Source organism: Monodelphis domestica, chromosome 7 (genome assembly GCF_027887165.1).
Source record: "Monodelphis domestica isolate mMonDom1 chromosome 7, mMonDom1.pri, whole genome shotgun sequence".
Lineage (NCBI taxonomy): Eukaryota > Metazoa > Chordata > Mammalia > Didelphimorphia > Didelphidae > Monodelphis > Monodelphis domestica.
Window position 1 is genome coordinate 115,309,414 of NC_077233.1, and position 27,713 is coordinate 115,337,126.

The 27,713-nt window shown below is 35.6% G+C and overlaps 1 protein-coding gene across 1 annotated transcript; it reads right to left on the bottom strand.

Annotated features, from left to right (window-relative positions):
• SNAPC3 (small nuclear RNA activating complex polypeptide 3) lies at nucleotides 1–26,014 on the bottom strand. The gene is made up of 9 exons (XM_016424264.2): nucleotides 25,628–26,014; nucleotides 24,286–24,363; nucleotides 19,568–19,652; nucleotides 18,839–18,943; nucleotides 17,341–17,490; nucleotides 7,150–7,232; nucleotides 5,914–6,078; nucleotides 2,367–2,474; nucleotides 1–365 (listed from the first exon to the last, which is right to left on the bottom strand). Exons 1-9 carry the CDS (start codon nucleotides 25,903–25,905, stop codon nucleotides 218–220), a joined length of 1,200 nt encoding a protein of 399 aa, XP_016279750.2. The 5' UTR covers nucleotides 25,906–26,014; the 3' UTR covers nucleotides 1–217.
• Nucleotides 26,015–27,713: the final 1,699 nt, after the last annotated feature.

A 27,713-nucleotide genomic window follows, 5' to 3' on the forward strand; every position in this document is an offset into this window, starting at 1 on the left:
TAACCAGAGCAATAAGAATTTAATATACCATGTGCCCAAACATTTTTAAACTTAAAACAATCAAAAAGAGAATTTAAAAAAATGGATTATCACAAGTCAAAATAATGCCCAAGAAACTGCTGGCATCTGGAAGCAGTTACATTTCAGAAAAGTAGTATTGCAATACTTTTCAAACGGGCATTCAACAAGACAAGTTTTTAGTGTCCCTGTTGTGTCTTCAGTTAAAAGTTCCAGGGTCAACATAAGGATAAGCAAGGAACTCCCCCAGTTTGTTGCCCTCAGAATCATAATGGAGCATTCGGAAACAAACATCACAGAAGAAACAGGGGTCCTCTGGTGCAAAGCAGTCATTGTTGGTTACCCATCTGTGGTGTAAAGAAAAATTTGTTAACTGTTGTTTCATATTCAGTATATCCTCAATAGCAAAATGATTTATTGACTACTCTGTTGAAGCAGCCGGGTAGCATTTAGGCTGGACATAGAGCACTGAACTTGGGATTTGAGAAAAGTTCAAATCCTGCCTCAAAACATTTAATAACTGGCCCTGGACAAGTCACTTCCTTATCTATAAATAAGTAAAATGGGGAGAATAAAAACATGTCAACCTCAAGAACTGTTGGGAGGAACGAGTCTGTAAGCCTTTAAAAGCATTACATGATTGCTATCTGAACCATGTTGTGCTGTGAATGTTTAGTGGTATTAGGGAAATATGACAGTTCAGTAGTAAAAAGTCTTATAGTTTTAAATATTCATGATGCTTTTGCAGAATTGTCAAAACAATTAGTTAAAAATTGAGATCACATGCAAAGTTTATTATAACATTTTGAAAGGCAAAAAATACTGATAATGGATTCAAATAACAATGTTCTAGTGGTGCTTATGAAAGTTGCAATAAGCTAACTGTAAAATAACTTAGATATAATTCAAATTTTTACACAAAATTTAAACTGCAATGGCAAGATCACACCTTGGAAACATCAAAAACTTGCAGACCCTCAGAACTAGCTCTGAAAACAGTTCTTGATCTTCATCCATAAATTGATTCAAAGGGAGAAGACTATACGAACTCACTTGTGTTTAGGAAAGTAACTTCCTCAATAGCAAAGTAAGGAGAGGGGGACAAGAAGGGGAAAATATAAAAGGGGGAGGGCAGACTAAGGGATACAGTGGTTAGAAACAAATGAGGAAGGACAGGATAAAAAGAAACAGAAGAAAATGAGATAGAGAAATTCACAGTAATACAAACTGTGAATGGGATGGACTCCCCCCTCCCAACGAAGAAGATGGCAGAATATATTAGAAACCAGAATCCAACAATGTGACACTTCAAACAGACACCCCTGGAGTTAAAATAAGGTCTGGAACAGAATCTTCAGCTGAACTAAACAGGAGTAGCAATCAGGACCTGAGGCCAAGCAAAAGTAAAACTAGGTCTAATTAAAAGGAATAATCAGGGAAAACATTTATTAAAGGGTTTTGCTACAGTTAATGAAAGTTTCTCTAATGACCTAATTTCTCAAATATATATTGTGTAGAGAACTAAGTCAAATTTATAAAAATGAAAGCCGTTCCCCTACTGATAAATGGCCAATCTTCAGAAAGAATCAAGGCTATATTCATATGAAAAAATGCTTTAAATCACTACTGATAAGAGGAAGGCAAATTAAAAACAACTGAGGTACCATCTTATATCTACCAAAAATGAAAAGTGGTAGAGAAGAGATTCGTAGAATATTGAACTGGTCCAAACATTCTAGAGAACAATTTGGAACTAGAATCAAAAGGGTTATAAAACTACATTTTGATCCCGTGACCTAGCAATATGACTACTTGGTCTGTATCCCAAAGAGAAAAAAAAAGGAGGGGGTGGTGGTGGTGGTAGGATTTATAGGTACAAAAATTTTTATGGTGGCAAAGAGACTGGAAATTGAGGATGTTCATCAAGTGCTCAAACTCCAGAAGTACTTCATTGGGATTCAGAGAATCTGATTTCTAGTGCCAAATATGTCAGTAACATGATGTACTATCATGTGAAATTCTCAAAACCCGGACCTCAACTCCATTATCTTAAAAATTCTGGGACTCCTAAACAATCTAAGGTTTCTTCTATCTCTACAATTATAAGGTGTTATTTTGTAATGTTCTCTTCCTTAGATAAAAATGAAAATTCTGTTCCTCATTTTCAATCTTTCAGTTTTTTATACACTCTCATCCATTCTATTTCTAAAAGTTTACCCACTGATGGCTGACTACTCAGAAGAGCATCCAGATGATACTATACTGTGCTATTTATCAGAAAAGATGTTCCTAATAAAAATACCATCTTAAGATTTGATAAAGATTAATGAAACAAGAAGATCACTTACCTGGCTGTGTACATTTTACAAACAAAACATTTCCTGGTCCATAACCAGTGCTTCTTGGTAAGCAGGGGATAAAGTGTCCTATCCAAGCAGTCATCATGATGTACAAGTCTTATGGCATAAGGAAGAATACATTAGGGCATCGCTTAAGATCACTTAAGTGTTCTATAACCTGCATTCACATTTTCATCTATTACTATTCACATAACTCATATTAATTGGCATCAAAGCTTCCCTTTGGATAATAAAATGTTAATGTAAATGTTATGATGGTAGGTGGGATTCTCAAATGTTTCCTGAAATCCAGTTTCTACAGAGTGAAATGAATGCAAAACTCATGTGGACAAAAATAGTGTTAAAAATGGGAGGAAAAAGTCTTGACAGTATATAAACAATTTTCAAAGCAAATATATAATTTTGCTGTGATTTTTGTTATTATTTACATATACAATCACATATCATCCAAATTTGAAACTCTAGGAACTGCTATCCTTTACTCTTTCATCCTACACTCAAGTTGCCAGGTGGTGTTTCTACCTTCACAACATCTTCTAAATACATCTTCCACTACTGCTGCTGCTACTATTCTAGTTTAGACTCTAATAATCTCTTTCCTAGACTCCTACTATTACCTCCTAATTGATTCTGTTTGCCTTAAGCCTCCTATTTCTATCCACCTTTCACACAAGTTGCCAAAGTGTTATTCCTAAAATAGAAATATGTATTTTATAAGAAACTCCAGTGGCTCTTGAATCAAAAGTTGCTTGGAAATGCAAACTTCTTCATTAACTGGATCTTATCAACTTTTCTGGCTCTTGGCAGTGCTCTGTAGCACACCCAAATTTTACTTCTTGCTGTCTGTCCACATATAACATTTCATGTACCATTCCTGCTCCCATACATGGAGTACTTTTTCTCCAGAATCTCCTGATTGCCTTCCAACCTTGCTATCTCTATCCAGAGATAGAGATATAGATCAAATTCAGCATGATCCCAAAAGAACTCAACTGTCCTTACACCTTCCTTCAAACCTTCCCTATTCCAATTAAATGCAGTCGCCATCTTCCCAACTATCTCACAACAAAGGCATTATCCTCAATGCTTTATTCTTTAATACTCCAAGTTTTGTTGGTTCTACTGACACAATACCTCTTCTGGATCTAGTTTAGGTCTTTATCTCTCATTTGTACTACTGCAATAGTCTGATAGATCTCCATTCTAGCACTGGCTGGTGCTAACTAGTCTCCCTGCTTCTAGTTGCTTATGTCTCTAATGTATCATCTATGTAAAATAAGACAGAACTTAGCCCAAGTCACTCCTCTATTCAAGAATCTTCAACAGTTCCCTATTGCTTAGGAACAAATTCAAATTTATTCCATCCCTTAAGACTTTCAATAACCTGACTCCAACCAATCCTCTCTAGCCTTATTTCATTTTACTGCCCTATATGCTCTCTATGTTCTAACCTATTTCCCAGTGACTATATCCATTACTCTTGCAGAGGCTGTCCTCTTATGCCTTGAACATTCTTCCCTACTCCCTTTCAATGTTTAGAATCCCTAGCTTAATGCAAGAATCAGCTCAGCTACTACTTCGTAAGTCATACCTTTCCTGAGACTCCAATTATTAGTTCAGTCACATGCACAAGAATCTTGGCATCAGTTTCACCCACCATTAATGGGGCTTCATAACCCCATTAATGAAGAGGCCCTTTACCACAAGGAAACTTGTCAATGTGATACACTAAGCTTCAAAGTTCCAAAGGGATCAGGCACCTTAAAATTTCGACATGGTTGACAAATGATTTATCCTGGCTTACTCCCTTTCTCCCTTGGTTTCTGATACTGCCCTTCCTTGTTTCTCCTACTTGTCTCCTTTTCTGAGTCACTGCCCATCTTTCACATCTTCAGCATGGTTGTCTCCCAAAGGCTCTGTACTTTTCTCTCTATATTATGGCAAGATCACCAACTACCCTGAGTTCATTAACTTTATTTATACAAATGACTTCCAAATGATTTTCTTCAAACTGTCTAGTATGCTTGTACCCACCAATAAATATAAGCTCCCTGAAAGAATCATATTTCTTTGTTTTATCCTTATATCTAATGCTTATCACAGGCTCTGCATTTAGTAGGGACTTAATAAGTGTTTGCTGAATTGTTGACCTGAATCTCATCCAAACTCCTATATCTCCTCTAACATCCCTGACATATCATCCAGTTTCTGCTTGGCTATTTCCAATGAAAGAGTCTCATTACTTTAGTGAGGTATGTCACTGAATTTTAAAAAAGAGGCCAACATATCAGATCTGTTAGCAACATCTTCATTACATTAAACCAATATCTGTCTGTCAAACTCCTACCCACTGGTTCCATTTCTGCCATCTGGAACTGTAACGATGTCTCCAATCCCCTTGCCATATATGAAAGATACAACTGAATTCAGTATATATTACTTATAAATACAGAAAAATGAAATGATTTAGGAAGATTTACAATACTAATTGAAATATCAAGAGCAAACCAAAATCAGCTAGCACCTGAGTGTTTAATTAATTGGGATGATAGCATTTTTCAATGAAAAGTAGCATGCAACTCCTAAAGAGGCTGAATTCAAAGGGTCAACTCTAACTTGGTTCATTCTAACTCATACTGGATTTTCCACAGAAGCATTTACATAGCGTGCTGGTTAGTTATAACCAAATTCCCAGGTCAACCAACAATAGCCCACTTGATTCATGATAAAGTGAAACTGCAGAACCACAGGCATTCTAACCATTTATAAATCCGTTTTCACTGAAAAATGAGTATGAAGTTTTAAATGTAGATGCCATCTACATACACCTCCTCTGCTCATAGCCACAGTGACATAACTATGCCTGACAACTACAGTGGTGATTTCTTCCCATACAACATAATCTCTGGTAAAGTAAAAAGAAGCAAGGGCAAAGAGAAACTGGAGGAAAAGCTAGTGGAAATATGGCAGCCTTAAAAGTCAGGATATTTAAATTTTTCCCACTCATTCTGACAAGATCAGTCTCCAGCTTCTTGGAGTTTAAGGGCTTTGAGGGCAAAAAATTGTGTATTTTTCACAGCAACCTCAGTCAGGGCCAAAATGAAAGAGGCAGAAGTAGTGGAGGTAGGTAGCTAGGGTCTTGTGAACAAACACATTGTTTTGTAATTGTGGAATTCTACTTGTGCCATTTGGTAAAGGATTAACCAATAACCTAAATATGAAAGAAAAAAACAGGTAAAATAACGAGGTACCTGGGTGACCCATTAAATGCACAATCAACCCTAAACACAGCTGCTTACATTAAACAGTAATTAAGAATTTAGATTTGCTCCCAAATGGAATGAGACAGAAGAGGAGGAAATACTAAGTGGTTATGAAAATTTGTCCTCTAAATTGAAATAAAATGGAGATTTTTGCTCTAAGTAGCCTGTAACCATCTTAAAAGTCTGCCCCCCCCAATCTGATATATATGCATATATGTTTAAAAAGAGAAAGTAAAGAAAACAAAGAAGATAAGCTAAATACTTCCACATACCTTATATCTGTGATGATGACAACATGCTCACAGTCTCCCTGGTGACAATACAAGTAAGGAAAACCTAATTTAATGTATAGGTCATTGAAGGTGAAATCTTCCATTTTAGCAGCCTGGAACTTCCCATATCCTCGATCATGGGACTCTGACCATTCAATTACTGTTCTGAAAACAAGCATGAGTATATGTGATCACTTGAAAAGGCAGAAACCATTGGGCAGCAGTGTCATATTACACTACAACCTACACCAACTAGTTAACTTAAGAAATGTCAATTCCAGATGGAAGTCACTGTAGCTAAAATTTGTTGAGACTTCAATTTCTCTATCTTTTTTGAACTCCTTTTAATCAATATGGCTTTCTGAAGATCCTCCATAGGGATGAAAAGAGGAAAATTTTGAAGAACTTATAAGAATGTAGAATTCTGTCTGAATTAGTTAACAGAACCCCAGCCTGTTATTTATATAAATTTCTTTGGTGACAGTAGCCAAAGCAATAATAACACTAGCTAGCATTTATAGAGTACTTGAAGATTTGTTTTGCAAATATATTATTTTATCATCACAATACTAGAATATAGAGGCTATCATTATGCCTATTTTACATACAAGGCACCTGAGGAAGAGTTAAGTGACTTGCTCAGCTAGTATTTGAGGTTAGATGTGAAATTAGATTTTCCTGATTCCAGGTCCAGTGTTCTAGCCATCTCTTTAAACTATAACTAGCCTTACATCATACTTTAGGAAACCTCTGATTCCTTCCCAGTTATTAGTGGCCTTCCTCTACCCAATCATACTTTATGCCTATGTATTAGAACTTTCTTAATTGAGGCAGAGAATGAATCTTAACTTCTTTTTTCAAAATACCTAAGACAACATGATTTCTTGCCTAGAGCAAATGTAAAAGAATCAAGTCAATCTTTTAGTGGCAATGTAAAATTTTCAGATTTGTGTGCAAACCTATAATATAAAAGACTATGTCTAAGTAGAAAGTCTCAAAATAAATATTTTTATACCTCCTGGTAGGGAAACTCTTATTTTGGTTTGATAAAAACACTTATGACTAATTCAATGTTAGTTAGATTAACAGAATATTTAAAGTTAAGTAGCTGAAATTTTTGTACTGAATATATCTTAAGACAATCAAAAAAATTCACAAGCAAAAGCTTCAGTTTCAAGGCTATTCATATTGCTTTCATTTTTAGAACTGGAAAAAGGTTTTTTGGATAATAATTACCTGCTTAAATCTCTGCATTCAGGGTATCTTTTGTCATTATAAAATGTTCCTTCAAAATAAAAGAAAGCTGACTTGTAAAGATCCTATAAGAAAGGACATAAGGCAATTGAGGGGGTAAATGTGCAGTTAATAATTTCACAAAAAAGCACGAAGTACTGTTTACACTATAAAAATTTACCATAGTGTTAGCCATGAGAATGGTTTTTAAATTATATGAAACTTAATTTTATGTTAACAGTATACATGTTAGGCTCTACCACTTTCAGTCTGATATTTTAGTTGTTATATTTTAATTTGCTTATAGTTGTATCTAAAGCAGTTTTCTGAAGTCATATGATCCATATTGTCTCCTTTCTTTCTTCCCTCCCCTCTCCTAAAGCTGATAAGCAATTCAATCTGGATTACACATGTATTATCATGTAAAACATTGCCACATTTTATTCATTTAGTAAGATACTTTGATGGAAAACTAAACCTTTTTATGCTAATGACTTTTTTTTCTTATGACAGTCTTCATGAAGTTTCAGATGTCTTTTATTGCCAATTGCTTCTTTAACAGTTTTAAGGGTAATATTCTGCTGCATTTGTATAATTAAAAAATATATTTTCAAGGTGCTTTCTTAGATGTGATTTAACTTCAACCATATTTTAGCAATAAGAGATCTAGGGCTGGTCAAATGACTTATCCTACTTATCTCAGTTGGTGATATGGCTAATATCAACACCAAGGTCTCCTGACTCTTAAGAGTTCATATGCTTTTTACTAAACAATGGGAATTAGAATTAAATTCTAGCTAGTATCTGCACTTAATCCTAGGAGTTCAGCTGAGTAATAAGTCTCCTCATAAAAGCATAACTGTAATTTATGCACCAATCACAGCATTACAGAGAATAAAGTATAAACATTTTACAAAGAACTTGGAAAGATCCTCTGAACCAAGTTGGCATATACTTGGTGATTTCAATGCAAAAATGGTCACAGGAAAGAAAGGGGAAAAATGTGAAACAAAGGTTGGAATATAGAGTTTAGTATTAAGAAATGGAGCTTATAGATTATCTGGAAACTTCATACCTATTTATCATGAATAATCTCTTTAAAAAGAATCCATTGCCCAACAACTGGGGAATGGTGAAGAAGTTGTAGCATGTGATGGTGATGGAATGAACTAAAATGAGTAGAAACGAGAACATTATATACAGCTACAGAATTAATGTTTGAGGGAATGTCTACCTCCAGAGAAAGAACTCATAAACAGAAATATGGAAGACACAATTTATATATACATTTTTTGGACGATGAGAGAGAGAGAGAGAGAGAGAGAGAGAGAGAGAGAGAGAGAGAGAGAGAGAGAGAGCGAGAGCTGAGAATTTTAATGTAGTCAGCAAATAAATTAATAAAAATGTCTAAATAAAGAGTTCCAAGATGCTGAAGAACCAAACTTAACTAAAAAATGAAACGGTAAAAAATTTTTTTCAGTTATCAAGTGTTAATTTTTCCTCTTTTTTACTTCCTTTCTCCTTTCTCCACTCTGTTCCCCCAGAAAAAAAAAAATAAAATCCTTGACTATGTATAAGCATTGTCAAGAAAAAAACAGTCTTATATTGGTCATGTCCAAAATGTGTGCTTTATTCTGCACATTAATCTATCAACTTTGTCAGGAAGCAAGTAACAATATTCACCATCTATTCCCCAAAGAAGTATGAAAATTGACAACTCAATCCAGGAAATGAGTAAAGGTTAAAAAAGACAACAAGGATACATCTGGCTCAGTGGATTAAGAGCCAGGCCCAGAGACTAAAGGTCCTGGCTTCAAATTTGGTCTTAGATACTTCCTAGCTATGTGACCTTGGGCAAATCATTCAACCTCCACTGTCTGCTCCTTATTGCTCTTCTGCCTTAGAATCAAAACACAGTATTGATTTTAAGAGAGAAGGTAAGGGTTTAAAAAAAAAAAGACAATTCTGATTATCACTATTTCTTGACCAAGAAATTTAGCCTATATAAACTGTAGCCAACAAGGCCAGGTTTAAAAAAAAAACACTTCATTTACGAAATAGTGAAGGGAGGAGGAGGTCGATTATGAACATTACTCTCACAAAATAGTGAAAAAAAATAGACAGGAAACAATTTTTGATAAAGTTGGACATGAGATCCAGCTTAGCCATAGCATCCCAAGAGTATTTAGAGATGAAACTGGAAAGACAACAAAATGTGTAAATTCATCAGATTATTAGCATTTCTAGAGTGATCTATTGTAGTTACCACTAACAGTGGGACTACAACAATTATAATTATAATTCAAATACCTCAGTACCTGATGTACTCACAAGTAAGCACTTTAAGGTCACAAAGCAGGGAAAAACATCTAGACCAGGACAAGCACAGAGGAAATCTGTACTGGAAAGTCACAAAATTCTCAAAGTACTGAGATAAATTTTCAAGATATTTCAAAGAAAGGAAGATCTGGAAAACAGATATTATTAATCCCCCACCTAAGCCTCAGGGGATTAGCAATTACTGACTAATGATGGCATTTTATCTCTATAAAGTCTTTATGAAAATGATCCATATATATTTAGAGGTCATTGATTTTAAATCTGAGAATGAGCAGTTTTGAAAGACTATGCAATCTTTTTGATCACAAAAATGACTGAAGAAATATAGGGAATGTAAGATCCTTTTGTTTGTTGATTACAGAAAAATGTATGATCCCCAAATACCCCCTTTATATATAAGCATCATAAAAGATTCTTTTATTGATAAATCTTAGAAACAACTCTGTTTAATGATTCTCTAATTGTTTACCTCTTAGGAAACCTTCTAGGACTGTAAGGGGCAAAGTAGGTAAAGAGTGTTTCCCTCACTGGGAATTCCAAAATTAAAAAAAAAAAAAGATATCAAGGAATAAATTGTTCAGCAAAAGTTAGAGTTAAATATGAAGGTTCAAATTATGACCTATAGAAAGTTCAAAGGAAAGAGGGATTTTCAAAAATTGGTGAGATACCTCAGACCATGTTTGAACATTATGCTGACTGCAAAACAACCCAAAATGAGATCCAAAGTCTTTTATATGAAGAAACTGACCTAACAATCCAAATAGTAAAAATCCAACAGAGAATGCCAATTGTTCAAACTATGACAGTATGGCTGGATTTTAATTTTATTCTAAATTTTGTCCCCCAAATAAAAAGGTCATCTTCACATATGTAGTAAAACAGAGGAGGGATTGTACATAAAACTGAGACTCTCTTTTACAAACAACTTGCTTTTCTTCTTAGGTATATAACAAAGTCAGCACATACATGTAAGCTATCCAATTTGTCTATGATTTCTTCTAGCCTCTCTTGTTTTCCTCTATGCATTTTAAGATAATGCTTTAATGATCTTTCTTTTTTCTTTTTTTTGGCAACTCTTTCCCTAGCCTACCTCTTACTCCCAACTCTCCTCCCCAACAGAAAGAAAAACCCTCATAACAAATATATATATAATCAAACAAAATCAACCTAAACATTTAGTGTACCAAAATATATGTCTCATTCAGCATTTTGAGCTGATTACCTCTGTCATGCTTTATCAGACATTGGACTTATGGTTGGTCACTGTGCTGACCAGATTTATTAAGTCCTTTAAAGTTGTACTTACAATGATCTTTTTAATGTGTAATTTGCTCTGCTGATTCTGCTCATTTAACTCTGCATCAGTTCAAACATGTCTTGCCAGGTTTCTCTGAAAACATTCATCCTTTTCATTATTTCTCCTGCCCCCCCCCCCCCATTATTTATTTTAAAATATTCATTAAAACATTTTTTTTATGCAGAAGAAAAACATATGATTGGTCACATGGTGCAATGTGGATATGATTGGGGTTTTGGCTTTAAAAGATGACTATTGCAAATATGAATAATATGGAAATAAGTTTTGAACAATGATACATGTGTAACCCAGTGGAATTGCTTGTCAGCTCTGGGAGGGGGAGGGAAGAGTGTTGGGAAAGATTATGAATCATGTAACCATGGAAAAATATTCAAAATAAATAACTTTTTTTTTAAAAGGAAAGAAAATCATGTCTGAACAATTAAAATTGGGCAAGTGGAAGCTAATGACTCTAGGAAACATCAAGAAACAATCACAGAAAGTCAAAAGAATGAAAAAAAGAAAATGTGAAGTATCTCACTGGAAAAACAACTGACCTAGGAAACAAATCCAGGAGAGATAATCTCTCTCCTAGGAATTATTGGATTAAAAAATTTTTTTGAGTTCTAAATTCTCTCCCTCAATTCACTGAGCAGGCAAGAAACGTGATATAAATTATAATTGTGAAATCATAAAAAAGCATTTCCAGAATAGGCATGTTGCAATAAAAAAGGCAAAGAAAAATAAAATTTAAAAATCTATGCTTCAATTTGTACTTAAATTCCATCTGTTCCCTCTCTGGAGGTGGATAGCATTTTTCATCATAAGTCCTTCAGAATTATCTTGGATCACTTAGAGTAGCTAAGGCATTCATAGTTGATCATATCACAATATTGACATTAAAAATGTTCTCTTGGTTTTGTTCACTTAACTTTCCATCAATTCATTTAAATATTTCCAGGTTTTTCCAAAAAACATCCAGATTCTCATTTCTTATAGCACAGTAATATTCTATCACAATTATATTCCAGAACTTGTTCAGCCATTCCCCAACTGATGGGAATTTTCTCAATTTCCAATTCTTTTCCACCACAGACAGCTTCCAGAAATGTTTTTTAAATATAGGCCCTGTTCCTTTTTTTTTTCTTTTTTTTTAAATCTTTGGGACAAGACACAGTAATGGTATTATTAGGTCAAAGGATATGCAGAATTTTATAGCTCTTTCGGCATAGTTTCTAAATTGCTTTCTAAAATGGATGAATCTGTTCACAACTCCAATAGGGCATTAGTGTCCCAAGGTTTCCACATCTCCTCCAACATTTGTTATTTTTCTTTTGTCATATTAGCTAATATGATAGTTACAAAGTATTACCTCAGAGTTGTTTTAATTTGCATTTCTCTAATCTACAATGTTTTAGAGCATATTTTCTTTTAAGTATAGATAAATATAGATCCTCTCCTCAAAACCAACTGTTCATATCCTTTGATCATTTATCAATTGGGGAATGACTCATTCTCTTATAAATTTGACTTAGTTCTCTAATATTTGAGAAATATGGCCTTTATCAGTGAAATCTGCTGTAATATTTCCCCTCAAGTTTCCTGTTTTCCTTCCAATCTTGGCTGTGCAGGTTTATGTTTGTGTAAAACTTTTAAATTTAACACAATCAAAACCATCCATTTTACTTTCTGTGATCCTAGCTCTTATTTAATCATGAATATTTCCCTTATTCAGAGATCTGACAGCTAAAATTTGCTCCCCTAATTTGCTTATGCTATCACCCATTATGTCTAAATCTTTTATTCACTTCGGCCTTATTTTGAGGTACATAATGTGAGATGTTGGCCTTATGCATAGTTTCTTTTTTTTTTCAATACTGTGTATTGGCTCCAAGGCAGAAAGAGTGGTAAGGGCTAGGCAATGGGGGTCAAGTGACTTGCCCAGGGGCACACAGCTGGGAAGTGTCTGAGGCCAGATTTAAACCTAGAACCTCCTGTCTCTAGGCCTGGCTCTCAATCCATTGAACTACCCAGATGGCCCCCTTATACATAGTTTCTGACCAACTGCTTTCCAGTTTTTCTAGCAATTTTTGTTAAATAGTGATTTCTTATCCTAAAATATAGGAGTTGGGGGTTTATCAAACACTAGATTACCATGGTCACTTACTATTGTATATTGTATACCTAATCTAATCCACTGATCCAATACTCTACTTTTTAGACAGTACCAGATGGTTTTGATAATTATTGCTGTGCAAATAGTTTGAAATCTGGTACTGCTAGATGGTCTTCCTTCATATTTTTTTTTCATGAATTCCCTTGATATTCTTGACTTTTGTTCTTCCAAATGAATTTTGTTATGATTCTTTCTAGCTCTACAAAAGAATTCTTTGGTAGTTTGATTAGTATGGTACTATTTGAATAAGTAAATTAATTTGGGTAGAATTGTCATTTTTATATTGGCTCAGCCTACTTGGGAGCAATTAATATTTCTCTAATTTTTTAGATTTACCTTTATTTGTGTGAAAAGTATTTGGTAACAGTGTTTATGTACTTCATGGGTTTTGCTCTGTCAGGTAGACTACTTCTATTTTCCCACTGCCTTTTCTAATTCTTTCAATTTCTTTTTCTTGTCTTATTTCTAAAATTTAAAATTTCTAGCACAATATAGAGTGGTGATGTGGACAACCTTGTTTGACCTCTGATATATTCTTCTCTCTCTGAATCATTTCTAATGAGAGGGAAGTTCAGGCACTGCCACCTCTCCCACCCCTGCCATTTCACAATAAAAGCTCTTCCTTACATTGTTCATTTTTGTTAGATAATTTTTTACCTTCTTCCTCTCCCTTCCCTGTTCTTCCAGTGTGTTTCTCTTTTTTACCTCTTAATTTTTTTGGGGATCATCCCATTATCAATCAACAATTTTTTCTGAGGTCATCCCAATCAATCAACTCAACATAGTCAACAATAGCCACAATAATGATAAAGTTCTTAGACGTTAAATGTATCATTTTCCAATATAAGGATGCAAAGAGTTTAAACTTATTGAGACTTTTATGATTTCTCTTCATGTTTAACCATTTTATGCTTCTCAAGTCTTATATTTGAATGTCAAATTTTCTATTAAGTTCAGGTCTTTTCATCAGGAATTCTAGAAAGTCCCATTTCAAAGACTATCCATATTTTTTCCCTTGAAGGATTATTCTTGGTTGTAATCCACACTCCTTTGCCTTCCAGAATATTTTGTCATTTGTTCCTTTAATGTGGATCTGCTGAATCCGGTGTAATCCTGACTGAGGCTCCATATTTCTTTCTGACTGGTTGCAGTATTTTCTCTCTGACTTGGGAGCTCTAGAATTTGGCTCTAATATTCCTGGGAATTTTCATTTGGGGACTTCTTTCAGGAGGTGATTAGTGGCTTTTTCAATTTCTATTTTACCCTTCAGGCTTAAGATATTGAAGTAATTCATTTAGATAATTTCTTGAAAGATAATATTTAGGCTCCTTCTTTGATCATGACCTTTGGTTAGTCTGTTCATTCTTAAATTATCTCTTATCTTTTTCCCAGATCAGTTGTTTTTCAAATGAGATATCTCACATTTTTTTTTTACTTTTCCATCTTTTGATCTGGTTAGAAAAGTGGGTCAATCATGTAGTTACAGAAAGGAATGAAAGACAGAACTCAAATGCTATACTTTTACCAGTGACATTAAAAAAAGAAGTCCAGAAGGCCATATTGGGTAGTTGCTCAATGAAGGACTAAAGAAAGGAAATGAATAAAAATAGCACTGGATGAGAGGAGTACAAATGAGCCATGATCTGCAACACTTGGAGGAGTGAGCATTCATGGATGCAATGAAATACTTCTGTTCTCACCTCTGTTCCTAGGTCTCTTCTTCCTATTACTTTTCTTTCTAGATAAAAGTAATGTAAGCAAAGAATCAAACTAAGAAGTCTTAACAAACCACTTTGGAAATAATAACAAAAAAGATTAGTCTATAGATGTCTAATTCACTACTTAAAATATTTCAAAAGATAATTTCTGTGAGCATTTGTCCAGGGGATATAGGTAAAAACTCCAAGCCTTAGCCATTTCATGAGCTTTTGTAGCTAACCCTAACCCTAAAATAATCTTCATTTAGGGTCCAATCTTCTGATGGGAACTTCTCCTTTAATTTAGATCTACTGCTTCTTGGATTTCAAATCTATATTCCAAGCCTTTGCAACTTGGTGGGTCTTCTCTTAACCCAAAGCCAATTGCTATTCTGGTATAGTCTCTGTGAACTCAAGGCCACCTCACACCAAGATGAAGAATTAGACTGGATGTAACTAAAGGCATTAATTAAATTGACAAAAATGTCTTCTTTAGTCATTGCAACTTAGTAATGTCTTTTTTGACATAGCTGTCTGTTGAAATTTTTCCAAGGAAAAACCTTAGACTGAAATCTTGGAAAGGAAAATTAAACTCTTAAATTTAGTGGGTCTCCTCACCTTAATTACAACTTCCATCTATTTCAAAATACAAGGATAATGTATTGAAGACATATAAAATAGGAATAATCTTCTCATCATTAAAATTTGCTATTTTCAATGATAAACCAAAAATTTTCCCCTTTGCCTCTTTAATGAATACTTATCAAAGTTATTTCACACCTTTTACTATAGTCTTTGATGAGCAATGAGTTCCCCCTGTAACATACTAATAGTTCTATCTGACTAGTAAAATATTTCATATAGTACAAAATCACATGAAGAAAACAGGACACTAACATGATACTTATAATGTAGTTAAAAGTTAATAGGTAGGGAAGGGATTACTGAGAAAAAAGAGAGCTTTCACTTTGTGAAATTGGGTAGTCTTTTTCTTAAAAAAACAAACAAAAAATAATCCCTTACCTTCCATCTTAGAATCACTACTGTGTGTTAGTTCCAAGGCAGAAGAGTGGTAAGGGCTAGGCAATGGGGGTTAAGTGACTTGTCCAATCACATAGCTAGGAAGTACCTGAAACCATATTTGAACCCAGAATCTCCTATCTCGAGGTTGGCTCTCAATCCACTAAGTCACCTAGCTGCCCCCAATCCTTTTCTTTTCAAATATTAAATACTGGGCAAACATTAAAGGCAATATGCTGGGAGAGACGCAAAGTCATGTAAGTGAGTTTCTTCTCTCAAAGAGTTCATGGTCTATTATGATGGTTAAAATGGTAAATAATTATAAAACATCATATGACAAATACATATAAAGACATAAAAAGTATTATGAACAATCCTAGGCCATGCTTAATGGAGGTGGCTTGTGTGAGGAAAAACACTTCCATTCCACCATGACACCCCAACAGTGGATGCTGCAGAATAGAAATGTCATATCTTACTGGCCTGGCATCACCTAGCATCAATGCAACAATGACACGGAGGGAGGAGCTCGGAGACTGATAAAGCCAGCACAGGAAGGAGAAGTCTCTTTATTTCTGCTCTTAGACAGACTCTCTGGGCTGGTGGGTGGCAATTGGCAGTCAGCATGTAGGGAACCATGCTGGGTTGAAACCCAAGACCAGATCTACCTTAATTAAATCAGTAAGACTAAATTTCTCCCTCTTACCCTCATTTTATTAATAAATGCTTAAAACTCTGACCAGTCTCTATTTTATTCCTAATAGGCTCCTAAACTATGCTCTCTGGGTCTCAGTCTTCTCATCTGTAAAAAGGGTTACACTAGATAATCCCTATGGCTGGTTCTTTTTATATCTAAGATTCTATGACTTCCAAGTTTGGTTGAAGCATATATATATATATATATATATATATATATATATGTATGTAGTACAAAGAGAGGAAGTGAGATCATAGCTGTACTAGGAAGATAAATGGGTCAACCTTCTTCATAGATGGAATGAAGAAGAAAATGGAAGTAAAAAGTTATGAGGCTGTTCCAACAGGGAGGTGAACTAGGAAGAGAAAGGAACTATAAAAAAAAGAAAGAGCTATAGAAACAGAAAGAGGAAAATGGATATAATACAGATTATGGAGGTAGATTTATTAGAACTTGATAACTGCTTGAAAATGAGTAGTAAAGAAGTCAGAGAAGATTCAGATAAAAGTCATTCCTTTAAAATTCAGCTTATGTTCTTCATGGTAATAATAACATCTTCAATTTATGTAATCACTCATGTTTTTCAAAATACATATACATCACTTAAGTGGAAGTTAAAAGTTGGTACTAAGAGGTGACAGAGGACTTAGATTCAAATCACTACTCTGCAGGTTTCTCTCTTTGTGGCCTTAGACAAGTTATTTACCTACTTCCTCATCTGTTAAATTCTGTTGAACTAGATAGCTTCCAATCCATGACCATGATACCTAAATGTTTGATAAAGGCTAGATAGCCAGACAGGACATGTATTATTGTTTCAACATGCTGATAGGAAACCAAAGATCCAAAAATTTTAGTGACTTTCCAAAGATCATGTTTGTGGAACATTTGCCTAACATTATAAACCACAACTGCATATATGCACTATTTACATTAACTACCTAGTTTTTATGAAAAATAATCTCACCTTGCTGGTGTGCTCAGGTGCCTGGTCAGGTGTGTTGCTGAATTCTCCTCCAATCTGAAGATCACTGGCACAGCAAAATGCATCCCTTAGCTCGGTGAGTTTTTGACTGCCCAACACAAGCAGGGTCTGATAAGGTTTGCGTTCTTTATGCTACAAGTAAAATAGCAAGACAAAAGTCAGCATCAAAAGGGAAAATGTGTTGGCAACAGGATTGGGGACCTCTTTCTGTAGGCATGGTGTACTGGAAACAATGTTGGACTTAAAAGTAAGAAGAAACTCATGTTCAAATCTCATTTCCAACACTTAAAATGTTCTATTGGCAGGTCAATAAATAGATCTTACACAAGACATATAACCTTTGTTTCATTGTAGAATGCAGATGCTAATTTCCTACTTACCTCACAGGGCTATTGTGAGGAAAGTATTTTGTCAACCTTAAATTATATAATTGAGATCTGTTATCATGGGTAGTAAGGGTGATACTCAAGTTACAAATGAACTATATTTAAATGAATGCTTGTAACAATAATGCTACCATTGCCACTTTAAATATATCCATGCTTCTACCTTTTTAACATGCTTTTGCATTCATTACATCATTTTGCCCTTAAAAAACCCCTGAGTTAGGTTCAAAAGATATCATCTTAATCATTTAATGTAATATTAAAGAAAATATTTTATTCATGTTAATCATACATTTTTCCTCTTATTTTTAAACTAAAAGAATTTTTAAAAATAGGACATTGGTTACTTAGTGACAGAAAAGTCTTCTTCACGTGAACTTTCTCAGTAGACCCAAGTTCAATTCCTAATTAACGTAACTTGGCTTTTCCATTTTGTTAGAGGCAAAGATGTGTCATAGTGGAGAAGAACACTGGGCTTACAATAAAAGAAATGTGTCCAAAACCCAGTCCTGCCACTTTGGGGAGTAACTTTGAAAAAATTGTTTCATGAGTCAGGGTCTTGTTTTCTTCATCTACAAAACAAAGAGATTGGATGATCTTTAAGGTCTAGTTCAGTTCAGTGATTTTTGTGAAAATTATAGCCTATTAATTCACGAGTCTAACAGTTCATATAGAAATCAGATACGAAAACTTATTCTATGAGGCTTGCCAGGAGATTATGCAATGTGCTTATATTTAAGGTTCTTACTCATAAACACCTTGACATGCATCACACTGAATCTTCCACTTTCTTCAACACTCAGCTCAAGCAGCACCATCTACATGAAGCCTTTCCAGATCTCCTTGAAAAACAGTGCCCTGCCTTCTCTAATTATCTTGTATCTTTATTCTGTATATGTTTTTCTATAGACATGCTGTCTCCCTTGGAAGCTCCTTAAAAGCAATAATTTCTTTTTCCCAGTACCTAGCACAGTACCTGACACATAGATGTTTCATAAATGGTGGCTGATTGGTTATTATAAGAAACCAATCATGATAAAACAGCTAAGACATTTTTATAATCACTGAGTTATTTTTTAGGTTTTAGAACTGACCTTACTAAATATAACAGGATAGAAGATATTCAGAGTTAAGATAAGTTCTCCTTCATTAACCAAGTCTGCTGGATTTGATGGCTTCTTTCCTATGGCATGTGACTCCTGGTGGGGAAGAATAGAAAAAAAGGACAATATCCAAATGAGCTTCTAGAATGCAAATGCTGCTTTACATTTCATGACTGATCACAGTGGTGATTAAATGTTACTTTCAAAATTATGGTTCTTGACAAACAAAAGGATTAAAAAGGAGAGAAGAAAAGTGGATGACCATATAAATTTCCCAAAATATCCCTAGTTTTCTTATAATAAGAGGAAGATTGAGCCCTGACAGAGATGAGGCAGAATACAAAGCCAGCTTCATGTGGATAACAGGAAAAGATCCAGAAACAGGTCTTGAAACAGAACAAAGAGCAGAACAGAGCAAAGGGAAGAGGGAGAAGCATTAAGCATAGGATCAAAAGCAAGGCCTGAGAAAAGTAAGGGTATTGGTCAGTGGGACTATGTGTGTTCCTCTCCGTGGGACTATGTGTGTTCCTCTCCTTCCCATCTCCTTCTTCTGGACTCCCAATACAACCTTTTTTTACATTCTAAAAAACTGCTACTAAATTGTGGGTTCAGCATATACAATAAAAATTCACTAATTCACACAATTCACAAATGCTCAGACCTTGAGTAAGAGAAAATTATTTCATGAGCAGTGAGAGAAAAAGAAGGAATCTTACTTACCATTTCATAAGCAAAGGTTTCTTGTCTGCAGATACGATCTACTGTTATGGTTTCTTCTCGACGCTCCAAGGCTCTCTTTCTAAGTCTATTGGAATTGGAGAAAAATAAAACTTCAAAAATTCTTCATTAAAATATCAAAGATGTCTATGATTTAAAAATTATGTGTAAAACAACATGAAAATTTTATACAAATAGATGTTTTAATTCCTATGTTAGGAATTTGTTGATCTCACTTAAAACAGGAAAACTCAATTCTTTCCAGAGTACTCATTAAGCTGATTAGGTTAAATACTCATATGGGAAAACATTTTATAAAACAACAACAAAAACCCACCACCTCACTATCCATCATTGCCACATCAATCAAACAAACAAAATTAATAGAGCTAGAAAAAAATAACAAAATTCTTCTGAAGAACAAAAATGTCAAGAATATCAAGGAAATTAATGAAAAAGGGTGGGAAGGAAGAAAGCTTAGCAATATTGGGTTTCAAATTATATTCTAAAGCTGAAATCTTCAAAACAACTTTGGCACTGGATAAGAAACAATGACTGATCAGTGGAACGTGTTTTATATTATATAGAACCAAAGGAGCTCAGAGGCCTAACATTTGATAAATTCAAAGATCCTAGTTATTGAGGCAAGAACTTAGCAGGTGACAAAAGCTGCTGGGAAAACTGGAAGAAACTAGGTAGATCTCACACCACATACCAAGACAAGCTCCAAATGGGTACATGACTTAGGTTTAAAGGGTAACAAGTAACATCATAAACAAATCAGAGAAATATTGAAATTACTTATCAGATCTATGGATTTGAGTTCATGACCAAACAAGAGATGGAGAAGTTCACAGGAAATAAAAGACAACTTTGATTAAAAAATAATTTTTTGCCCAAAGGAAATTACCAATGTAGCTAAAATCAGCAAAAAAAAAAAAGCAGAAAATTGGGAAAGGGAATATATTTGCAGCAAGTTTCACTGATAAGGATTTAATTTCTAAGAGATTAAATGTATAAGAATAAGAGTCATTCCCTAACTGATAAATGGTTAAAGGTATGAACAGGCAATTTTCAGAGGAAGAAATAAATACAAGTTATCATTATCTATGTGAAAAATGCTTTAAATCACTAATATTTGCACAAATAAATGCAAATTAAAACAACTCTAAGGTAACAATTCATTCTAATTATTAGATTGGCTCAACTGACAAAAATAGAAAATGACAAATGCTAGAGGGGCTGTAGGAAAATGGGTATTTTCAACTCTGAACATGTCCAACCATCCTGGAATGCAATCTAGAACTATCCCCCAAAAGTTATCAAACTGTTTATTATCTTTGATCCAGTTATACTACTAGGTCTGTTTCTCTGAGTTAAAAAAAAAAAGGAAAATATGTACAAAAATATTCATGGCAGTTCTTTTAGTAGTGACAAGGAACTGGAAAGTATAAGGGTGCCTATCAAATGGAGAAAGGCTACACAAGTTACAGTACATGAATACAATTATACTGTAAGAAATTGTGAAGGGAATGGTTTCAGATAAACCTGGGAAGACTTGAATGAACTGATGCAAAGTGAAAGACAAGGAAAAGTATTTATCCAATAACAATGATAGTGTAAAGATAAACAACTGTTAAAGATTTAAAACTAAGACCAACACAATGACCAACTATAATTCAAGAGAACTTAAAAAATAGGCCTTGCATTTCTAGAAAGAGAATATGTGATGGACTTAAGAGTATAGATTGACATATTTGGGGGACATGGCTAATGTGGGAATGTTTATTTGTTAATAGGTTTTGTTTTTCTTGTTTTCTCAATAAGTGGGGTAATGGTAGGAGGAGTAAGAGAATTTAGAGCAGAATATAAAGTAAACCTGAATTTTAAAATGACACTAAATTACATTATTTATGTTGAAAGATGATTACTAACTCATATCTACTATTCCAATTTCAACTCCCTCTGAGCATTACAGTGATGCCTTGGAAATCATCTACACTAACTTTTATTAGTTTTAGAGAAGTGAGGAAATTGAAGCCCAGAAAAGGGAAGCAATTTTTCCAAGACCACAGAACTAGATCGTGGCAAAAACTCCATTCGCAACCAAGAGTATATTATTTTCACTAAATGACAATAGGTAAGCCAATAATTTAAATGATTTTCTTCAAAAAATTAAATCAGTGTGAGTACATGCTATGGGACTTTTTACATTTCTGTGTTTATTTTATGGTACTTAAAATTAGCACAAGTAGTAATGATCAATAACTTTTCTGGCAAATGAAAACCCTCCCTTTAAATGACTAAAACTTGTAATTTGCTGTTGTTACAAAGTGAAAACAAATATCAGAGTGTCTCTACACTTCCCACTCCTCTCGAATCCCTGCCATGTTGATGAAGGAAAAAAGGAGTATTCCATTATTATGAAAAAGGCCAAATACATATGTTCAGTTTGTGCATGTGCATACACACAAACATGTGAGCACAAATACACATACATATTTTTGGATTATTGTGACTTCATCAACATAAAGGGACTCCTTCTATTAAAGTATTTAATCACCTGCTCTTCACCTATAGTTTTAGAAAGTAGAGAGGCAATATGGTATAAGGGAAAGAAGGGTAGTTTTGGCATCAAGAAGGCCTATGTTTAAATTCTACCTCTTTTACCTATATAGTCTCTGTGACACCAAAGGCAACCACCAAACCTTTTGGTACTCTAGGCAGCTAAGATAATAATCAAAGAAAAAGAGAATTTTTGTAACAAATATGCATCATCAATCAAAGCAAACTCCCACACTGGCCATGTCCAAAAAGGCACATCTCGTTCTGTAACTGAGTTCCTAGTCTTTTTCTGGAGGTGGGGAAGCATGTTTCATCCTCAGACTTTTGGAATCATGTCTTATCACTGCAGGGGTTGAAGGAGATTCCTAGACCAGTAAAGTCATAGAGGACATCCTTACTCCCAGGAACTTCTGAGAGGCTGTTGAAATTCCATGTCAGCTGAGGATAAATATGGGTGTCAGGATGTCTCCTCTGGGAAAATGAGCACCTACCATTAGAAGTATGGTTTATGGCTTAAGGGAAACATTTCTAGATTCGAGTAAGAAAACTATTCCATTCAATTCTCTAAAGGGCGTTTGTGTAGGTATGGTTTTGAGGAGACAAGGAATAATAGCACAACCTCTAGCACTGGGGGATATGTAAAGCCTTGTCTACTTTCTAACTGCTCCTCTGTTTAGATGCAACATTTTCAACATATAACAGTCTTCCAAGATTCCAGTTTGGGAAAAAGAAATACGGTACTAACTCCATTTATTACACCTACTTCACCATAATTTAATGAAGGCATAATTTTATCCAAGTAAACCCAGACAATAGGGTAGGGGAAGGCAACCTCAGGGAGGTCAAATATAGACAAATTTTGCCAGTGGAAGAGAGAAAATAGCAAAGAGTTAAGCAACCTTTTAGTGGTAATTTAATAATTATTTTTAATAGGATCATTAGGGTAATTAACATATTATCAGGGGTCTGCTATTTTAAAATCATTAATCATAATAATTCATCTTCCTTTCCTTGCCAGCCTTCTGTGTATTAGTCAAATACTTTTATAGGAATTTCAAAGGTTCATCTAATTAATTAAACAATACTCTAATTCTACAAATTATTACATTCAGGGTGGAAGGTGGGAAGGAAAGATGCAAAGAGGTTTGACAGAGAATTTTCTTCAAAGAGCTAGAAATCTTAGGCATTAAATGACAATAAAAGATAGTGCTTCAAAGTGCAAGAACAGTTCTGGTGAGAGAGAAGTCATAGTGAGCTGGGAAGGTGTCAAGGAGATTATAAAGTAGTTTATAGGGTAGAGACTTAAAAATGGGTAGTTAGTTTGGGGGAGGGAGGAGGCCATTCCAAGAGGAAACAGTGTAAGCAGGGAAGAGGTGGCAACATAAAAGGCACTTAGGGAGAAGTATGAATACATCAATTAAAGGGAGGAATAGTGGGAAACAAACCTGGAGAGGGAAACTGGGGCCAGACTACAGAGGATCTTGAATACTGGACTAAGGTATATGGATTTTATAATAGAAGTAATGGGAACCCCTGGAAGATTTTGATTAGGGAACTGATAAAATGGAAATAACATTGTAAAGATTAATCTGACAGCATCATGAAAAATAAATGAGATGGGGAACAGTACAAAGATATCAAACTACTTGGTGAACTTGCTGAAAAGTCAAAAATAAAATTCTTTTAATTCTGGCAGACATCTTTTTAACTATGAGCTTGATTTTCTTTATTGAACTTTCCAAAATAACAAAGAAATATCTCTTTCTCTTTGGCACAGAAATAAGGATTGAAATAGGGCATTGGCAGTAGGAATGGAAAGAAAAAGGTGAGACTTTATAAAAAAAGAAGACACAAAAGAACTTGATGACAGATTGGATGTGGAGCTCAAGGGAATGGAAAAGTCAAGGCTGATTTTTACTTAGTCCAGGGGTCTGGGAAGACATGTACCATTAATAGAAATGGTCTGTAACAAGAAATAAGAGCCTGAAACTTAGAAACCTTTTAAATGAGTATTTTGAAAGAAATGACATTCCTTAGATGGAATCTCACTTGTACTAATAAGTGTTATAGCACTGAATGTAGTACATATTTTTACCACACAGAACATGTCCTTTTAAAAAATTCATGTTGCATTATAAAATCAAAGTCTACCATACCCCAATGTCACTAGGTTGGTGTCTTCAGGAATGACTTCTGGATCATCTTCCTCTTCACAGTATTTCAGCTTATCCAGGCTAAAGACGGAAATGCAATAACTTAAGATATTTTTTCTGTCAATATCCTGAACAATTAAAAATATGGTAAAAAATTATGATGTCACAAAAGAAAATTTCACTCAATTAAGTATTTTTGATATAGTTACTCTGAAATGAATCCTAGATGTAATTAGTGAGTTTAACATTCCAGTTATTTAACTAACCTTCATTAATAGAACAACTAATAATAATGATAATAGCTACCATATATATGACAATTACTGTGTGCTAGGAACTGTGCCAAGCACTTTACAATTACAACAACCCTGGGAGGTTTTACATTTTGTAGATGAGTAAATTGAGGAAAACAGGTTAAATGACTTGCCTAGGGTCACACTGCTGGTAAGTATCTGGGGCCAGATTTGAACATAAGAACATCAGTATTTCTATTCTGATATTGTTGGTGGCAAAATGAGATCAGGGTTATTTTTCTATTTCAGAAAGAAATTTTCTATTTCTTTTCTTGGCAAATCAAGAAAATTGACCAAAAATACCATCAGTAAGAAGATACTAAGCAGCATGTCAACCATAAGGAAACATTCAAAACTGATTATCTGTGATACAATGTCACAGGCTGTAGCATTTACATAGATGACAGGATCATGGCCAAAAGGCACCTTAAAGGTCATTCAATTTAACCGTCTCATTTTACAAATGGGGCAACTGAGGCCCAGGGAGGCAAAATGATTTGCCCAGGGTCACCCAGGAACGGATCTGATCCCAGGTTCTCTGATTTGTCTCCCTCGTTAAACGGTAAACTCATTGAGGGCAGAAATTATCTTCTGCTTCTTACTGCAATCCCAGAGCTAAGCCAGCTGCCTGGCACATAGTAGGCATTGAATAAGGTCTGACTAATGATTAAGTTGATTCTAATTGCAATGTTCTTTCCATTACCCTATCCTAATCCCTCTTCTCCAGCTTAGTCCATCATCCAAGGGTTTCTTTTATCAGCTTTTGCTAAACTCTTTCATATTGAGAGGCACCTTCCTAAGTAACAAAGGAATGGTAGGTCGCCTTTCTCTTTGGGATAACCCTCCTCTCCCTTCTCCCCCACCTATCAGTTACCTAGCCACTACACCCCATCCATCGTCCTAAATGGCCTAAAGTGTCCTAAAGAGGGAGGGAAAAGGGGGGGGGGGGGCAGATCTGGACAGTACAGGGGTTCAGAGAAGGGCTTCCCCTACTCTCCCCGTTCCAGGAGCCAGGAGCAGGACTGGCAGTCGGCGGGGTTCCGAGCACTCACCCACATACGAGGCTCAGCTCGGCCGCGGTCTCTGGGCTGCAGCCCAAGTCCTCAGCCACGGCCACATCTTCCTCACCAGCTCCGGCTTCGGCCCCGTCCAGACTGCTGGGCGAGGGCGGCTCCAGGGAGAAATCACGGGCGCCGAGAAGCCTCTCCTTCCACAGGTCTCCCACAGCACGCACGAGGAAGGGCTGTGTGTTTAGCTCCGGGATCTCGTATTCCGGAAACCTGAAGCTGCCACTGCTGCTAACGCAGCCACTAACAGCATCAGCGGCCATGTCCGCCCTCCTCAGCTCCTCGTCCCGCAAAAGCCGGGTCTCTCCTCCCCTCCACTCCCACCAGAGCCGGAAGCGCGGTGTGTGATGGGATTTGTAGTCTTGGGCAGCACCTTCTCCCCCGCTAATGCTGACAGCGAACAGTTAAGCCCGGAGAAGAGACACTACATTTCCCAGAAAGCTCCGCCCATCAGTGGCGCAGCCGCCCCGCCCCACCCCTCCCCTTCAGACCGCAGCAGGGAAACCTGCGGAGCGTGTCCTTAGATTGCATTGTTCTCTGCATTGGGAGGAGCTGCTGAAGGGGAGCGGTTTTCACCGCGGCCCACTGAGGGAAGAGTGCAGGCCAAGGTTTATCCCAGAAAATATCCTCGTCTTTTACTACTGGGTTTCGCCCTTGCCTCTAAGTGGGGAAACGTTACTGTGAAAGCGACAGGGTCACGTCCGGTGCATCCACCCATTGCAACACCCCTACTTGGCTAGTGTTTTGAAGAGAAGGCAGCAGGGATGTCGTTTGACACCTTGCTTTGCCAGAGATGTGCCCCAAAAGCAGAGTGTGAAGGCTACTGACATTTAAAATCTAGACCTGGAAAGGACCCAGAGGTAACCAAGTCCAAACTCCTTAAATTCAACAGATTATGGAATCTCTGAGGCCAAGAGATGATAACTGACTTTCCAAGGTCACTCTGTTGGTAACTAACAGAACTGGGATTCAGATTCAGGCCATGTAATTTCAAATTCAGCTCTGCACCACACTTGTATCTGAGAAAGGAGGTAGCAAGGTAGCGAGGATTAGTACTTAAAATAGGAAATTACAAGAGTTTCTCATACGGTCCCAGAACCACGTCTCTGTCCCCATATCTTAAGGTGGTGTACAGAGTGGAAATTGGGGAGACCTTGGAAATTTCAAAGTCCACTCTCATTTACCACTAAAATATAACCAGGAAAATCCATCACTTAAAATATAGTGCTTTATTGTGAGAGAGAGAGAGGAGAGAGAGAGAGAGAGAGAGAGAGAGAGAGAGAGAGAGAGAGAGAGAGAGAGAGAGAGAGAGAGAGAGAGAGAGAGAGAGAGAGAGAGAAAGAAGGGGGGGGGTACTGTCAAGTCATTGACCTAAGACAAATGTCCCTCAAATTCAGAGAAAAATCCCTTACTTATATAGAGAATTCTGATGTAATCAAGCCTCCTAGAAGGGATTATAACATTTTTACAATAGTTGGAGACAGAATGTTGAATACCTTTACAATGAAGACATTCAAGCTAATTAATATCTTCAAGAAATGAGGTGGGAGTCTAAAGATATCACACATTACACTTTTTCAGACTTTCACAATTATTCATATTTTGTTTAAGTATACTGCAAATGGCATAACTTTTACAGTTATGCCATTTGCAGTATACTTAAATAAAAACCTTTCTAGGTAGTAAGTAAAATGTGAAAATAATTGTTCTTCACTTTCATATGCCTGGTGAATACAGGCTCATCTCCATGCATGGTAAGGTGTAGAAGCAGGATTTTTCCTCATAATATACTAAAATCTGCCTTCCTTTAAATTTTAATCATTGCTTCTAATTAGCTAGCATTTATATAACTTCTCCCCCTGTTTAATTCCCTTTTTAGGTTCCTTATGTGTATTGTCTATTCCCTTTGCCCTTGAAGGCAAAGACTTTCTTTTAAAAATTTTTTTTATGCCCAGTGCTTGGCATGTAGTAGGCCCTTAATAAATATTGATTGACCAAGTGACTTTTTTTTCCAGATCCCCAAACTCCAGGCTATTCAATTGATCCTTGTATGTTAGAGGCCTAAATTTGG

What these genes read in the sequence shown, in the direction of transcription:
- SNAPC3 (XM_016424264.2), bottom strand. Translation starts at nt 25,905, where the DNA reads ATGGCCGCTGATGCTGTTAGTGGCTGCGTTAGCAGCAGTGGCAGCTTC. An exon ending in CACCTGAGCACACCAGCAAG is followed by an intron (nt 7,233 to 17,340) that starts GTGAGATTATTT and finishes CCTTTCTTATAG; the next exon opens with GATCTTTACAAGTCAGCTTT. An exon ending in TGTAAAATGTACACAGCCAG is followed by an intron (nt 366 to 2,366) that starts GTAAGTGATCTT and finishes TTTACACCACAG; the next exon opens with ATGGGTAACCAACAATGACT.